The sequence below is a fragment of the Bombina bombina genome, chromosome 3, assembly GCF_027579735.1.
Source record: "Bombina bombina isolate aBomBom1 chromosome 3, aBomBom1.pri, whole genome shotgun sequence".
In the NCBI taxonomy this organism is placed as follows: Eukaryota; Metazoa; Chordata; class Amphibia; order Anura; family Bombinatoridae; genus Bombina; species Bombina bombina.
The window spans coordinates 1,073,101,092-1,073,118,857 of NC_069501.1; the positions used below are offsets into that span (position 1 = coordinate 1,073,101,092).

A 17,766-nucleotide genomic window follows, 5' to 3' on the forward strand; every position below is an offset into this window, starting at 1 on the left:
ACAATACCCCCCCCAACATTACAACCCACCACCCACATACCCCTAATCTAACCCAAACCCCCCTTAAATAAACCTAACACTAAGCCCCTGAAGATCTTCCTACCTTATCTTCACCATACCAGGTTCACCGATCCGTCCTCGGAAGTCTTGATCCAAGCCTCAGAAGTGTTGATCCAAGCCCAAGCGGGGGGCTGAAGAGTGACGTCCATCCTCGGGCTGAAGTCTGGATCCAAGCGGCGGCTGAAGAACTCCATCATCGGGCTGAAGTCGGAAGTCCATCATCGGGATGAAGTCTTCTATCAAGCTGCATCTTCAATCTTCTTTCTTCTGGAGCGGAGCGGAGCGATCTTCTTTCCAACCGACGCGGATCCAACCTCTTCAACCGACGCCTACTCGCCGAATGACGGTTCCTTTAAATGACGTCATCCAAGATGGCGTCCCTCGAATTCCGATTGGCTGATAGGATTCTATCAGCCATTCGGAATTAAGGTAGGAATATTCTGATTGGCTGATGGAATCAGCGAATCAGAATCAAGTTCAATCCGATTGGCTGATGCAATCAGCCAATCAGATTGAGCTCGCATTCTATTGGCTGTTCCGATCAGCCAATCGGAATTCGAGGGACGCCATCTTGGATGACGTCATTTAAAGGAACCGTCATTCGGCGAGTAGGCGTCGGTTGAAGAGGTTGGATCCGCGTCGGTTGGAAAGAAGATGGCTCCGCTCCAGAAGAAAGAAGATTGAAGATGCGGCTTGATAGAAGACTTCATCCCAATGATGGACTTCCGACTTCAGCCCGATGATGGAGTTCTTCAGCCGCCGCTTGGATCCAGACTTCAGCCCGAGGATGGACGTCACTCTTCAGCCCCCCGCTTGGGCTTGGATCAACACTTCCGAGGCTTGGATCAAGACTTCCGAGGACAGATCGGTGAACCTGGTATGGTGAAGATAAGGTAGGAAGATCTTCAGGGGCTTAGTGTTAGGTTTATTTAAGGGGGGTTTGGGTTAGATTAGGGGTATGTGGGTGGTGGGTTGTAATGTTGGGGGGGGGTATTGTATGTGTTTTTTTTACAGGCAAAAGAGCTGAATTCTTTGGGGCATGCCCCGCAAAGGGCCCTTTTCAGGGCTGGTAAGCTAAAAGAGATTTGAACTTTTTTAATTTAGAATAGGGTAGGGCATTTTTTTATTTTGGGGGGCTTTGTTATTTTATTAGGGGGCTTAGAGTAGGTGTAATTAGTTTAAAATTGTTGTAATATTTTTCTAATGTTTGTAAATATTTTTTTATTTTTTGTAACTTAGTTCTTTTTTATTTTTTGTACTTTAGTTAGTTTATTTAATTGTAGTTATTTGTAGGTATTGTATTTAAATAATTTATTGATAGTGTAGTGTTAGGTTTAATTGTAACTTAGGTTAGGATTTATTTTACAGGTAATTATGTAATTATTTTAACTAGGTAACTATTAAATAGTTATTAACTATTTAATAGCTATTGTACCTGGTTAATATAATTACAAAGTTGCCTGTAAAATAAATATTAATCCTAAAATAGCTACAATATAATTATAATTTATATTGTAGCTATATTAGGGTTTATTTTACAGGTAAGTATTTAGCTTTAAATTGGAATAAGTTATTTAATAATAGTTAATTTATTTCATTAGATAAAAATTATATTTAACTTAGGGGGCTGTTAGGGTTAGAATTAGCTTTAGGGGTTAATACATTTATTAGAATAGCAGTGAGCTCCAGTCGGCAGATTAGGGGTTAATCTTTGAAGTTAGGTGTCGGCGATGTTAGGGAGGGCAGATTAGGGGTTAATACTATTTATTATAGGGTTATTGAGGCGGGAGTGAGGCGGATTAGGGGTTAATAACTTTATTATAATAGCGGCGCGGTCCGGTCGGCAGATTAGGGGTTAATAAGTGTAGGCAGGTGGAGGCGACTTTGTGGGGGGCAGATTAGGGGTTAATAAATATAATATAGGGGTCGGCGGTGTTAGGGGCAGCAGATTAGGGGTACATAGGGATAATTTAAGTAGCGGCGGTTTACGGAGCGGCAGATTAGGGGTTTAAAAAAATATGCAGGTGTCAGCGATAGCGGGGCGGCAGATTAGAGGTTAAAAAGTGTAAGGTTAGGGGTGTGTAGACTCGGGGTACATGTTAGGGTGTTAGGTGCAGACGTAGGAAGTGTTTCCCCATAGAAAACAATGGGGCTGCGTTAGGAGCTGAACGCAGCTTTTTTGCAGGTGTTAGGTTTTTTTTTCAGCTCAAACAGCCCCATTGTTTTCTATGGGGGAATCGTGCACGAGCACGTTTTTGAAGCTGGCCGCGTCCGTAAGCACCGCTGGTATCGAGAGTTGCAGTGGCGTTAAATTATGCTCTACGCTCCCTTTTTGGAGCCTAACGCACTGAAAACCCAGCCATTCTGTGAACTCTAAATACCAGCGGTATTTAAAAGGTGCGGCCAGAAAAAAGCACGCGTAGCTAACGCACCCCTTTGGCCGCAAAACTCTAAATCTAGGCGTTAGGGATTTCGGCCATATCTGCATGTACCAGGTAAGCAGTTGCCATAGGTTTGATCATTGCTTGCTCAATTTCCATATTGGTGTATTTTTCTATACCCGTTAACCATTCTAAGTTATATCTAGCTAGAGCCGCCCAGTTATAATACTTGATACTTGGGAGGCCCCATCCCAGTTTTTTTGTTGGCATTTGGAGCTTGGACATACTTATTCCTGATTTATTCCCCTTCCATAAAAATCCTCTAATAGCTTTATCTAATAGTTTAAGGTCTTTTGTTGGGATTTTTATTGGTGGATACATTTATCCACTAATAAAAAAAAGTGCTGTCCAGAGTCTGAAACAAAAAAAAGCGCTTAGCTGCCTTCTTTATCAAATAAAGATAGCAAGAGAACAAAGAAACATTGATAATAGGAGTAAATTAGAAAGTTGCTTAAAATTGCATGCTCTATCTGAATAATGAAAGAAAAAATTTGGGTTCAGTGTCCCTTTAAGTAAGAGAGAGCACATGTGAAAAATACAAATGTCAGGGGTTGTTTAAAGAAATGTTTTTTTTTTCCATATGTCCCCCCTTAAAGCGGCAATATGGCAAACCTATATACATTTAATGACATTATACTATTTTTATGTAGCTGTATATAGCATGTTCGTAAAGGATATATATAGGATATAAGTTATATTTGACTAGGTTAAGTAGATTGATGTAATGAGGATGCCTTAAAGGGACAGTCTAGTCCAAAATAAAGTTTTATGATTCAGATAGAGAATGTAATTTTAAACAATTTTCCAATTTACTTTTATTACCAATTTTGATTTGTTCTCTTGGTATTCTTAGTTAAAAGCTAAACCTATGAGGTTCATATGCTAATTTTTAAGCCCTTGAAGGCCGCCTCTTCTCTCAGGGCATTTTGACAGTTTTTCACCACTAGAGGGTGTTAGTTCATGTGTGTCATATAGATAACACTGTGCTCACGCACGTGGAGTTCCAGTGAGCCAGCTCTGATTGGCTAAAATATGTCTGTCAAAAGAACTGAAATAAGGGGGTAGTTTGCAGAGTTATTTTTTTGGTGTGAACACATTTATAATGTAATGGCTATTGCATCCATAAGAGGATATAACTGTTAAGAATTACCTCCAGGCACTTACACATAACTTAAAGGAATATGAAAGTCAAAATTAAACTTTCATTCTTCAGATCAGCATACAATTTACTTCTATTATAAAATATACTTTGTTCTGTTGGTATTCTTTGTTAATAAGCATACTTAGGTAGGCTCAGGAACAGCAGTGCACCACTGAGAACTAGCTGGTAATTGGTAGCTACAGAAATATACCTCTTATAATTGGCTCACCAGATGTCTTTAGCTAAGTCCCAGTAGTGCATTTCTGCGCTTCTATGCAGAGGTTAAACACATAGTAATATGCAAGCAATAGTGCAATGATAAAATGCTCTAACTCGTTATTTTCATCTAGCACTTTAAAGGGATACAAATGAAATGTACATTGTTGCACTTCAATTTGAAATATAAGCAATGTACTTCCATTATCAAAAATGCTTCTAGGAAACGTTATTGCTGTTTTTCTGCAGCATACACACATATCCTGTAAGGGCTCGTGCACCAGTATTCAAACACCACACCTTCTCAGATAGTCAGCAGTGGCTGGTATGACACAAATTACTTCTTCAGAAACAATAGTACTTCTTCAGAAACAATAGAAACAGGCATGGGGGTCAATTTATTATATGCCGGGCGAACATGATTCGCTGTAGCTGCATACGCTGTCGGCATTTACATTGCACAAGCATTTCACTTGTGAAATCCAGCCCCTGCACATTCGCAGCCAATCGGCCGCTAGCAGGGGGTGTCAATCATCCCGATTGTATCTAAAAGGTGGCGGACAAGTTAAGGAGCAGCAGTCTTGCGACCACTGCTTCTTAACTGCTGTTTCCGGCAAACTGGAAACTACGGGTGGAGAAAGCAGCATCCCCCAGAGTGTATGAATACTGGTGCATAAGCCCTCACAGGATATGTGCGTATGCCGATGAAAAACAGTCATTTTACTAGAAACATTTTTGCTAATGGAAGTATATTGCTAAAATGCTTATATTTCAATTTTAAATGTGGCCATGCACACCTCAAGTTAGACCTTTCTATCCCTTTCAGCATAAGCAATCACCTCTATACTCTGTATTCTCGAGACAAGAAGTGTAGCATTACAAATGACATCTACAGCAAGAGATTTATTAGCTCTTCACATATATGCTTGCTTAGTATATTAACTTAATGAGGGGCCCACCAGGTCTTTATAAGGCTATGGGCGAGATTCATCTCATAGGGAGAACCTGTCTGAACTGCCTCTGGAGCAGCATTGGCTGCCAGAATTTAAGATTGCACAAACAATCACTTGTGCAACACCGCACCCTGCTCTCGCCCCCACCAATGGCACAAGAGCAGGGCTTGTCAATCATTCCAGGCAATTCAGTCCAGATTGTCTAAGTGCTTCTTAACTTTCATTTGCAGACTCCCAAATGGCCCAAAGCTGCTTATGCAGCTTCATAAATGGAGCCCTTTATATTCATTGTTAACATGACTAATACTCAACTGGTGTGTGAGCAAAGCACCTGGCCGGGCGAGACCGTGGGCGTGGCCGGGCATGTTCAGGGGGGTGGTTGGGCATGGTGGGGGCGTGGCCGGGAACGGTCAGCACGACAGAGAGGGGAGAGAAATAGAAAGAGAGGGGGAGAGACAAAAAGAGATAGGAAAGAGCTAAAGAGAGGGGGAAGAGCAGAAGTGAGGGGAAAGTGCAGAAGAGTGGGGGAGAGAGAGAGCAAAATAGAGGGGAAAGTGCAAAAGAGAGGGGAAAGAGCAGAATAGAGGGAAGAGAGAGAGAGCAAAAGAGAGGGGGGAGAGAGAGCAATAGAGAGGGAGAAAAAGAGAGGGGGAGAGAGAGCAAAAGAGAGGGATGGAGAGAGAGAGCAAAAGAGAGGGGAGAGAGACAGCAAAAGAGAGGGGAGAGAGACAGAGCAAAAGAGAGGGGGGAGAGAGAGAGCAAAAGAGAGGGATGGAGAGAGCAAAAAAAGGAGAGAGTGACAGAGCAAAAGAGAGGGGGAGAGAGAGAATGCAAAAGAGAGGGGGAGAAAGAGAGTAAAAGAGATGGGGGAGAGAGAGCGCAAAAGAAAGGGGAAGAGAGAGGGGGAGAGAGGGAGCAAAAGAGAGGTGAAGCGAGAGAGAGCGCAAAGAGAGGGGGAGAGCGCACAAAAGAGGGGGGAGAGAGAGCAAAAGAGAGGGGGAGAGAGAGAGCAAAAGAGAGGTGGAGCGAGAGAGAGCGCAAAAAGGGAGGGGGAGAGAGCGCAAAAGAGAGGGGAGAGAGCGCAAAATAGAGGGGGAGAGAGCACAAAAGAGAGGGGGAGAGAGAGCAAAAGAGATGGGGAGAGAGAGAGCTAAAGAGAGGGGGAGAGAGAGCAAAAGAGAGGTGGAGCGAGAGAGAGCGCAAAAGAGATGGGGAGAGAGCGCAAAAGAGAGGGGGAGAGAGCACAAAAGAGAGGGGGAGAGAGAGAGAGCAAGGGGTGGGACCGCTGTACTGCAAAAAATGGCCCATGTGAATGGGCTTTAGGACTAGTATACATATAAAAGATGAATTGAGAACTTACTTGATGACTATGGTATACAAATTAAGGGTTGAACATGATCTATTATTAGATAATTATCAGCAGGTAAACGTCTGCAGATGAGCCCTTTTCAAGGTCAATATGATCACAATGTGCCATTTTCATACTTTATTGGCAGCATTTTTCTTTATTATCAGTTTGGTGAAAAATGTCCCCATATCAAACGTGCCAGTCCTGTGTACAAAAAATATACATTTACTAAGCTATTTTTCCACAACTAAAATGACTTGTTACCGAGTATCCCAAAGCATTTTAGAATAGAACGTTGGTGTTGTGCATGGACAAAGCACACTAAAATTACCCCTGCCAATTAGATGACATTACAAAGCAATATTCCAAATAAATGCTACCTGCTCAACCAATTAAAGTTAAAAAATAATAATAAGCACTTTTACACTATACAAAATAAATATAAAACCCACAAACACACATGCCCAGTTTACCCCTTAAAGGGGCATACACATATCTCTGTGGTTTGCGGAGCACAACAGGTTAATTTCTCACTTGTCACCTATTAGCATCACTAAACACTATTAAAACAGATTAAACTCTTTGCTGAAGGGCATGTATAGTTATTTAATGTATAAGGTACCTTGATCAGGTTTGATCCAGTATTATTTTATTTGATTCTTCATGTCAGGTTAACACTGTAAAGTCAAAATTAAACTTTAACAATTTAGAAAGAACATGCAATTTTAAACAACTTTCCAATTTACTTTCATTATCAAATTTGCTTTCTTCTCATGTTGAAAAGCATACCTAGGTAGGCTATGAAGCAGCAATAGACTACTGGGAGCTTGTTGCTGATTGGTGGCTGCTTATATATGCTTCTTGTCATTGGCTCAGCAGATGTGTTCAGCTAGCTCCCAGGAATGCATTGCTGCTCCTGAGTCTACTCTCCAATTAAGGATACTAATAGTACAAAGCAAATTAGATAGTATCATTAAATTGGAACATTGTTTAAAATCGCATGCTCTTTCGAAATCATGAAATTTTACTGTCCCTTCTTTACTGTCCTGTTTTCTATGGACAATTAATAAAGTCGTTACTTTTAAAATAAAGAGTATTATGTTGCATAATATATCCTTTGTATTGTTAAAACTTGTAGCACTTCATAAGTAAAAATGTTTCTTTTTCACTTCAGTCTATAGAACAGCTGGAGAAAGAGATGCTGAATGGCCAAAAATTACAGGGACCACAAACCTCAGCTGAGCTAAATCACATCCTTAAGAGCAAGAACATGGTGAATAAGTAAGTAGCCAGACGCAGTGCTGGGCATACTGCAGAATACAGAGTGATGGGACCTGGTGCGCATATTATTGCTGAGCACAGAAGGCTTCTTATAACAAATGTGATCACACAGCATTTAGAGAACAATGTACTTATGAGAGGAAGCGTTTGCTATGTCCCCCTGTGTAGAAGTAACTTTAAAGGGGCATAAAAGTGGAAAAAAGATAATGCCTATTGCATTAGATCATTTTATTACTGCAATAGAACTTGCATATAACTGAGTAAAAATCAGCTACATAGTATAAATTCACTACTAGACCTAGATAAATACATACGGTGAGTCAGTGAGAAGAGCAAGCAGTCACTAGCCAGCTCAGCTAGGTATGCTTTATATAAAGTAAAATATTGTAGCCACTAATAAATCCTTCATATACCACACAAGGAAAATACCACATATTGGTGCCTTTTCTCTTGCAAGATGTATCGAGTCCACGGATTCATCCAATACTTGGGATATTCTCCTTCCCAACAGGAAGTGGCAAAGAGAGCACCCACAGCAGAACTGTCTATATAGCTCCTCCCCTAACTCCACCCCCCAGTCATTCTCTTTGCCGGCTCTAAGCAATAGGAAGGGTAAAGTGCTTGTGGTGACAAAATGTTAGTTTTTATTTTCTTCAAGCAAGAGTTTGTTATATTAAATGGTACCGGTGTGTACTATTTACTCTCAAGCAGAAAAGAGATGAAGATTTCTGCCTAGAGGATGATGATCTTGGCATTTGTAACTAAGATCCACTGCTGTTCCCACAGAGGCTGAGGAATACAGGAAACTTCAGTTGAGGAACGGTTTGCATGCTATGCTGCACTGAGGTATGTTCAGTCATTTTTTTATAGAAAGACTGTGATATTTTAAGAAAAGGCTGACAGTATCCCCATGAGGGGAAGGGTAAGCTGTAATCAGAGACTTATTGTAGTATTACAAGCTTGCATAAGGGCTAAGTTACTTTCTGGTTGACACTTATATAATAGAGCAAACGCTTTTATTGAGAAATATGGTAAAACGTTTTTGGGACTTTTATTTAGAGGGTTCATTTGTCTTTTTTGAGGTTTTACATCCCACATGGCTGTTTGAAACACATGAGGTGTTACTTTAAGGCCCCACAGACATTGAGTAAGAGGTGGGTGGGGCCTAATTTCGCACCTTAGATGCGCAGTTGTTTTTCATTACTGGACAGCAAGCTGCAACACAGGAGGGTCCTGACTCGATTTTGGGGCCAAAACGAAGCCTTGTTCTCTCAGATTCAACCCCTAAGGGCAGGTAGGTGCCACAGCAGAGCTGTGGCAAGGTGCTGACTGTATTTTCCGGTTTTTGACATTTGTCAATCCGGTTTCGTTATTAAGGGGTTAATTTCTTCTTTTACTAGTGGGGCAACCTTACTAAGGCTTACTATATATACTGTAAAAAATTCGAAGAGTTTGCTGCATTTTTAAGCAGTTTTGCAGAACGTGTACATCTTTTTTTCTCTTAAAGGCACAGTACCGTTTTTTTGAAATTGTTGTTTTTACATTGAATAAAGTATTTTCCAAGCTTGCTTGTCTCATTACTAGCCTGTTAAACATGTCTGACATCAAGGAAACTCCTTGTTCAATATGTTTAGAAACCTTTGTGGAACCCCCTCTTAGAATGTCTCCCTCTTGTACTGATATGTCTATAAATTTTAAAGAGCATATTGTAGCACTTAAAAATGTAGCACTAGAGGATTCTCAGACAGAAAGAAATGAGGTTATGCCATCTAGTTCATCACAACCAGTAACGCCCGCACAAGTGACGCCAAGTACCTCTAGTGCGTCTACTTCATTTACCTTACAAGACATGGCAGCAGTTATGAATTCTACCCTCACAGAGGTTTTATCTAAACTGCCTGGGTTACAAGGGAAGCGTGATAGCTCTGGGTTAAGAACAAATGCTGAGCTTTCTGACGCTTTACTAGCCGTATCCGATATAATCCCTCACAATGTTCTGAATTAGGGGTACGGGATTTGCTGTCTGATGGAGAGATTTCTGATTCAGGAAAGACGCTCCCTCAGACAGACTCTGATATGACGGCCTTTAAATTTAAGCTAGAACACCTCCGCCGCTTGTTGCTCAGGGAGGTATTAGCGACTCTGGATGATTGTGACCCTATTGTGGTTCCAGAGAAATTGTGTAAAATGTACAAATACTTAGAGGTTCCTGTTTACACTGATTTTTCCGGTCCTTAAGAGGATTGCGGATATTGTTTCTAAGGAGTGGGATAGACCAGGTATTCCGTTCGCTCCCCCTCCTACATTTAAGAAAATGTTTCCCATATCTGACACCATGCGGGACTCGTGGCAGACGGTCCCTAAGGTGGAGGGAGCTATTTCTACACTAGCTAAGCGTACAACTATATCTATTGAAGACAGTTGTGCTTTCAAAGATCCTATGGATAAAAAATTAGAGGGTCTCCTAAAGAAAATTTTTGTTCATCAAGGTTTTCTTCTCCAACCTATTGCGTGCATTGTTCCTGTAACTACTGCAGCTGCTTTTTGGTTCGAGGCTCTGGAAGAGGCTCTTCAGGGAGAGACCCCATTAGATGATATTCTGGATAGAATTAAGGCTCTTAAGCTGGCTAATTCTTTCATTACAGATGCCGATTTTCAACTGGCTAAATTAGCGGCAAAAAATTCAGGTTTTGCCATTTTAGCGCGTAGAGCGTTATGGCTTAAGTCCTGATCAGCTGATGTGTCATCAAAATAAAAGCTTTTGACCATCCCTTTCAAAGGAAAGACCCTATTCGGGCCTGAACTGAAGGAAATTATTTCAGACATCACTGGAGGGAAAGGCCATACCCTCCCTCAGGATAAAACAAATAAGATAAGGACCAAGCAAAGTAATTTTCGTTCTTTTCGAAACTTCAAGAGTGGTCCCGCTTCAGCTTCCCCTGCTGCAAAGCAAGAGGGGAATTTTGCTCAATCCAAGTCAGTCTGGAGACCTAGCCAGGCTTGGAACAAGGGTAAACAGGCCAAGAAGCCTGCAGCTGCCTCTAAGACAGCATGAAGGGGTAGCCCCCGATCCGGGACCGGATCTAGTAGGGGGCAGACTCTCTCTCTTCGCTCAGGCTTGGGCAAGAGATGTTCACGATTCCTGGGCTTTAGAAATTGTTTCACAGGGATATCTTCTGGACTTCAAAGATTCCCCCCCAAGGGGGAGATTTCACATTTCTCAATTGTCTGCAAACCAGACAAAAAGAGAGGCGTTCTTACGCTGTGTAGAAGACCTACATACCATGGGAGTGATTCACCCAGTTCCAAGAACGGAACAGGGGCAAGGGTTTTACTCCAACCTGTTTGTGGTTCCCAAAAAAGTAGGAACTTTCAGACCAATCTTGGATCTCAAGATCCTAAACAAATTCCTTAGAGTCCCGTCTTTCAAGATGGAGACTATTCAGACTATTCTGCCACTGATCCAGGAGGGTCAATATATGACCACCGTGGACTTAAAGGATGCGTATCTGCACATCCCTATTCACAGAGATCATCACCAATTTCTCAGGTTCGCCTTTCTGGACAGACATTACCAGGCTCCCAGAATTTTCACGAAAGTGCTAGGGTCCCTTCTGGCGGTTCTAAGACCGCGGGGCATAGCAGTGGCGCCTTATCTAGACGACTTCTTAATTCAAGCGTCAACTTTCCAACTAGCCAAGTCTCACACGGACATCGTGTTGGCTTTTCTGAGATCTCATGGGTGGAAGGTGAACATAAAAAAGAGTTCTCTCTTCCGCATCACAAGAGTTTCCTTCCTAGAAACTCTGATAGACTCGGTAGAAATGAAAATATTTCTGACGAAGGTCAGGAAATTAAATCTCGTAACCACCTACCGAGCTCTTCATTCCATTCCTCGGCCGTCAGTGGCTCAGTGTATGGAGGTAATCGGACTAATGGTAGCGGCAATGGACATAGTTTTGTTTGCTCGCCTACACCTCAGACCACTGCAACTATGCATGCTCGAACAGTGGAATGGGGATTATGCAGATTTATCTCCTCAGATAGATCTGGATCAGGAGACCAGAGATTCTCTTCTCTGGTGGTTGTCACAGGTTCACCTGTCTCGGGGAATGTGTTTCCACAGACCAGAGTGGGTCATAGTTACGACAGATGCCAGCCTACTGGGCTGGGGTGCAGTCTGGAACTCCCTGAAAGCACAGGGGTTATGGTCTCAGGAGGAGACTCTCCTCCCGATAAACATTCTAGAACTGAGAGCGATATTCAATGCGCTTCAGGCGTGGCCTCAACTGGCTGCGGCCAAATTCATCAGATTTCAGTCGGACACCATCACGACTGTAGCTTATATCAATCATCAAGGGGGAACACGGAGTTCTCTAGCGATGATAGAGGTTTCCAAAATAATCCAATGGGCAGAGACTCACTCTTGCCATCTTTCATTTCCATTGAGGGGAGAAGAGTCCACGGCTTCATTCATTACTGTTGGGAATTAAGAACCTGGCCACCAGGAGGAGGCAAAGAAACCCCAGCCAAAGGCTTAAAAACCTCCCCCACTTCCCTCATTCCCCAGTCATTCTGTCGAGGGAACAAGGAACAGTAGGAGAAATATCAGGGTATAAATGGTGCCTGAAGATAAATTAAATTTAGGTCCGCCCATCCATCCTCTCGATGGAAATGAAATTATCAGGTAAGCATAATTTATGTTTTCCATCTAAAGGGGAGGATAGTCCAGTGAGAAGCCTCTCAGTGAGAGCCTGGGTGAAAGTTAGAGTCCGGAGATGCAGGAGCAAAGCAAGGTAAAGACTGAGGAGGAAGCATGGAGGTGCAGACAAATATAAGTTTACTGACTGGAACAGCAGAACTACTATGGGAAGCTGTAAAATCTGAGACAGGGAGAAAAACCTTACCTTAATGTGTGAAGTATCAGCATGATACTGTACATCAGCCACAGAAGCACCTCACTTCCCTCTCACCCTGCACTAGACAATGCTGCATGGGGGAGGGGCATGTGTGCACTCACTTATTCTTCCCACTGACACCTTTCTACAAAGCACTGTTCCCCTAACAAACTTCAGTTAGTTGATCTTAGGGCCACAGCAGAAAGAGCAGGGCTAAGGTGACCAGCAGACTGGATGCTGTCTGCCCAAGGCTGCATGGATACAGTGTAAGACAAGTCACACAGCCTCAAGACTGAAGAGAGCAGTGTGTGCAGCTGCACAGATGCTCAAATCCTAACATGCCTGCTGCTCCAGCTTTCTGCTGCATGCGCCTACAGTCAGCCCTATCTAGAAACAATCCCCACCACCAGAGCAGTTACCTGGTAACAGTAGTAACCCCAGCAGGACCTTTTCTGATGCAGTGGGATTGGCTGGATGCCGAGTTAGGGCTTAGCATCCAGTGCTGCACAGTGCACATCTAAAACAGCACATGGCACTAGCTTGGCATATCACATGACACCGGCACAGTCTGGCACAGTTTCTCACAAATATATATAAGCAGAGAACTTTTGACTGTGACAGTATTATACCTGACTGTGTGTGTCCCCCATGTCACATGACATCAGCATTTTTTATATTTTTTAGGACTCTTGGGCCCCTCAACAAAGACTGGGCCCTGGGCAGCTGCCCCTTTTGCCCTGTGTTAAAGACGGCCCTGGTGTACGTTCTGCAGAGCTTGTATGAGACCATTTTTCTAACATATTTACCACACACACAGCTGACTCATATTCTTAGCTAAATAGATTTATATTTGATCACTTCCTAACTGTGTCAGTTCCGGGTATATCTGTGCTGCTGTATCTTATACCTGTTTGTTCTGTTTTGGCATCTTGCAAATCACATTTGTCAGTGTGTATTTAGTCTCCACCAGGATAAATATATAAAACATATCTCCATATTAAATGCACACCTACCTTCCATGAACTAGTATGTATGCTTAATGCAGAAGCAGTGGAAAAAAATCCTACTGCTCTCAGTGAACAATGCAGACTTACAAATTTAATGATTCAGATAGAGTGTACAAAATTATACAACTTTCCAGTTTACTTCTATTAGCAAATTACTTTATTTTCTTGATATCCTTTGTTGAAGGAGCAGCAATGCAGTACTGGGAGCTAGCTGCCGATTGGTGGCTGCCACTATATGTGTCTTGCTATTGGCTCATCCGATGTGTACAGCTAGCACCCAGTAATGCTATCCAGGTATGCTTTTCAACAAAACGATACCAAGAGATTGAAGCACATTACATAATAGAAGTAAATGGGAAAGTTATTTACAATGTTCTACCTGAATTAGTACAGGGAATTTACTGTCCCTTTAAACAACAGTGTGAAATGTATCTCTAATTCATATGGTATTGTCTGAGAATTGATTGCTTTATAAATAAGCTATATAACATATCACTGGGAAAAGAGTTTGTTTTCTCACAAGAAGGTTATTTCACTTGTTAATTAATTTAGTGTTTTTTTATGATTTATCACATGCTTACAGGACATAGCACTAAAACCATTCTTGCGTTTTCTCTGAATGCCATGATTATTCCATTTTCAGGTACTCAGCCTTACCTTAAAGGGACAGTGTACACTAATTTTCATATAACTGCATGTAATAGGCACTACTATAAAGAAGAATATACACAGATACTGATACAAAATTCCAGTAAAAAAACTTTTAAAAACGTACTAAGAAGCTCGTAGTTTAGCTCTGTTGATGAGGTTGACTGGGACACCCACTGAAATAGGCTGGAAAGCAAAAAGAGAAGACACTCCCTCACTCCCCTGAATATGAAAAGACAGATTAGACAAACAGGAGCCAGCAGGAGTCTGTAAACGCATGTATACATCTGGCACTGTGGGGCTTGGTTAGGAGTCTAAGGCCTTGGTTAGGAGTCTAAGGGGCATATTTATCAAACTCCGTATGAAGCTTGATGCCCCTGTTTCCGCGCAAGCCTTTAGGCTCGCCGGAAACAGAAGTTATGAAGCAGCGGTCTAAAGACCGCTGCTCCAAAACGTGTCCGCCTGCTCTGAGGCGGTGGACAGAAATCAACCCGATCGAATACGATCAGGTTGATTGACACCCCCTGCTAGCGGCCAATTGGCCGTGAATATGCAGGGGAACTGCTGGTGCAATGATATATGCTGTCAGCATTTATCGATGTGCAGCGGACATGATACACTACATCGTATCATGTCCGCTCGCATTATGATAAATCTACCCCTAAAAATCATCACAATGTTAATAAAAAATAAGCAAAACTATACATTTTTACAAAAACACTCCCAGATTGGCGATATAAATGGATCATCTACAAAACATTAATGCAAAGAAAAATCTAGTGTACAATGTCCCTTTAACACTCTTTCAGCATAGATGTCTGTTTCAGTTTTGATGCGTATCTCTGGGTTTCACACATTGTTGTGTAAATACCTCACTGTTTCTTTGTGTGTAAAAAGTTTGACCTCAAGCACTAAACAAGGAGATTGTTGTGCACTTCTGTGTAACTTTGTTGTCTCCTCTTTTTCTCTCCCAGGTTCCCTCTCTTCACCGCCGTTTACCAAATTTGCTACGAAGGAAAACCCGTCACAGAATTTATAACATGTCTGCAGAACCACCCCGAGCACATATAAAGAAGCGCCGGACTGCAGACTCTCTTCCTTTTACTGTGCCTTATTTTAAGCAATTTACGTTCATGTGTGTCTGAATATGTAAATGTTATGTGCACACTTGTACACACTTTGTATCATCAAACTTAAGGCCTTGAGAATCCAGAAATTAGTGATATTTATAGGGCTTTGTCTAGAACAGGCAGGGTGTGGAATTAATCGGTACACTTTGGCCTGTTTGGTTATTTGCTTTGGAAATTTCACAACAGGATTCTGATAAGCATTATTATTGTAATTAACGCATGAGGAATTTTGTCCTCAGGACAAAGAATATTGCAGCATTCACCTTTACCCTGGTAATATAGAGACTTGCAGTTCTCTACTCTCGGTAAGAAATGTATGCTAAAGTGCATATAAAAGCTGTCAATGGGACAAATTCTTTTTGAGTTTCAAAATATGTTATTGTGAACATAAAGCTGTTAAATTCTTATGAACCGAGAATATTTCATTTCTGAGGAGAAAAATAATTTGCATGAGGTGCATTATCTCGTCTTTTATGACCAGCACATTAAACTTATAAAGACAGTTATTATATTACAACAAAATTGATCAAATATTTTTATTATATTTTATCCCCAACAGCGTAAAAACTGAAATAAGTATTAAGCTGGCAGCTGTGCAGCTTTAAACTAAAAAACAAAACAGGGATTTGAGTTTTTAATGTCATAATATAAAGACTGCACTGTTAAATCTGTTTTTGTCATATAGGTGTTAGGGATATTGTTAAGTGACAAATGAATACAAACCTGCAGGACACAGGTTGCATTAGATAATTATTACTGCGCCAGAAGACTAGCAGTGCTTAAAGGGACATGTAGTCAGCTGTTTTCTTTGTTTCATCTACAAAATTGCATATGAAAAAGTAATTAAAAGCTCTTACTTTTTTCCCTCCGTGTATAATATTTGTAAATGCTTCTCTTTTCTATGCTTGATAGAAAATGTCTGAGTACAATGTCCCTTTAAATGCAATATAAACATATATTGTCCGTGTTTAAAGTAAATAATATCAGCCTTCTTATAGTTTGACTCTTGGTCAAAAGCTACTTGAACAAACACGTTTTGCTTTCTCTGTCATGTTTCACAGAGACTCATGTTGTCAACAGCTAGAAAGTGCCAGGTTTCCAATTCTCGTTACTGTGAAAAGTTCAGAGCAAAAGTAGATGTTTTGTTTTTAATCTGGTAATAAATGACTGTGTCTCCTCATTATTGTGCTGGCCCCTTGTGTTTCACAGAGTGACTGTGTGGGAGTTTGCAATAAAACCTGTGATTGTGTTATTTGTATTATTTCAGGGCTCCAGTTGTGAAGTCTGTGAGTGCTGTACATTTTGCTGTGATAGAATAAACCATCAATAGCAATAAAGCACTGCAGGAGTTACGTTCCTGTGAAGTCATAACATCCTGAGAAGTCATTCACAAACGGAAAATGTCAGGGCTCCTGTCTGGTAATTACTGAGCTCAGGATTATTAAATAACTTTGTCACTAAGCTAAGTGTATCATGCAGCTACAAATGGGATGTTGCCTAAAATCTGTGGGTGTTATCCTTTATTTGTAAAGTGCTAACATTTGAGTTGTGCTCCATGAATTGGCACAGTAAATACTGGAACATACTGATACAGAAGGATTCAAGGGCACCTCTTGTGCATGCTTGCAGTCTGAAGGTTTTATGTGTATCAGTAATAGGCTACAATCTTTTATTTTGTCTTTTATATATTTAAATGGACTCATTATTGAAAGTGCTGTTAAATTCCAGTGAATAAAATAAATAGTAATACCGGCCCTTTAATTTGAAAAACTTGTAGTAGAACATTTATAGTCTGTAGTGTTTACAAAATGAATATCAGAGCTATATATTTAACAGATTGAAAAATATTAAGGGCTAGATTACAAGTGGAGCACAGCCCATTGCGTGGGGTGAGTTATTTTTAATCGACCTTGCACAAAGAATAATACACAGTCTGTTATTAGTAGCAATACAAAATCCTGCTATAATGTTTAGAGCTAAAAGTAAAACATTATTATTAATAGCACAGCACAAAACTACACGTGTAACTTCACTATTAGTGCACCATTGAGCAATATGCAACATGAATTTTACTGCACCCCCATAGAAGTCTATTAGGTGAGAGATTTAGTGCACCCGTGCTATCTGACATGCACATGTTACCAGACCATACATTGTCATTTTGGAGATAAAAAAGCTACCTTGGATTTGTAATAAAGAAGTGGCTATTGATTGCACTCAAGCAATGGCAATGCACATTAGCACTTATATTTTTGCACTCCACTTGTAATCTTGGCTTATATTTGTTTAATTACAAATAGGGACTGGTGTTGTGTATAAAGTTATAAGTACATACTAATAAAAGACTGGACAATATACACATTTAACTTTTTTTTTATTCTTTTAGGCTATAGTAGCTTACACAAATCATAGCTTTTTATTTCAAATGACTAAAAAATTATTTTGTAGTAAGACCAATGAATAAAATGTATTCCCTGATCTATATTAAGCAGCACTGATTACTTTTTCTAATGTTGAAATCCAGTAACCAAAATCAAGACATATTGCTTCTAAATTAAAATAGTTCTCTCATGATATATAGGCCCCCATTTATCCAGCTAAACGAGCCTACAGGAAGCAGATTAAATCACTCTGGGTACATTT

The 17,766-nt window shown here is 40.9% G+C and overlaps 1 protein-coding gene across 1 annotated transcript in view; it reads left to right on the forward strand.

Annotated features, from left to right (window-relative positions):
* Positions 1-16,303, forward strand: part of GPD1 (glycerol-3-phosphate dehydrogenase 1) — a 241,569-nt gene extending 225,266 nt beyond the window's left edge. Inside the window, exons 7-8 of the mRNA XM_053708353.1 lie at positions 7,334-7,440; positions 14,968-16,303. Of these exons, the coding sequence (XP_053564328.1) occupies positions 7,334-7,440; positions 14,968-15,064 (204 nt within the window). The 3' untranslated portion in view covers positions 15,065-16,303. The remainder of the gene's footprint in view (positions 1-7,333; positions 7,441-14,967) is intronic.
* Positions 16,304-17,766: the final 1,463 nt, after the last annotated feature.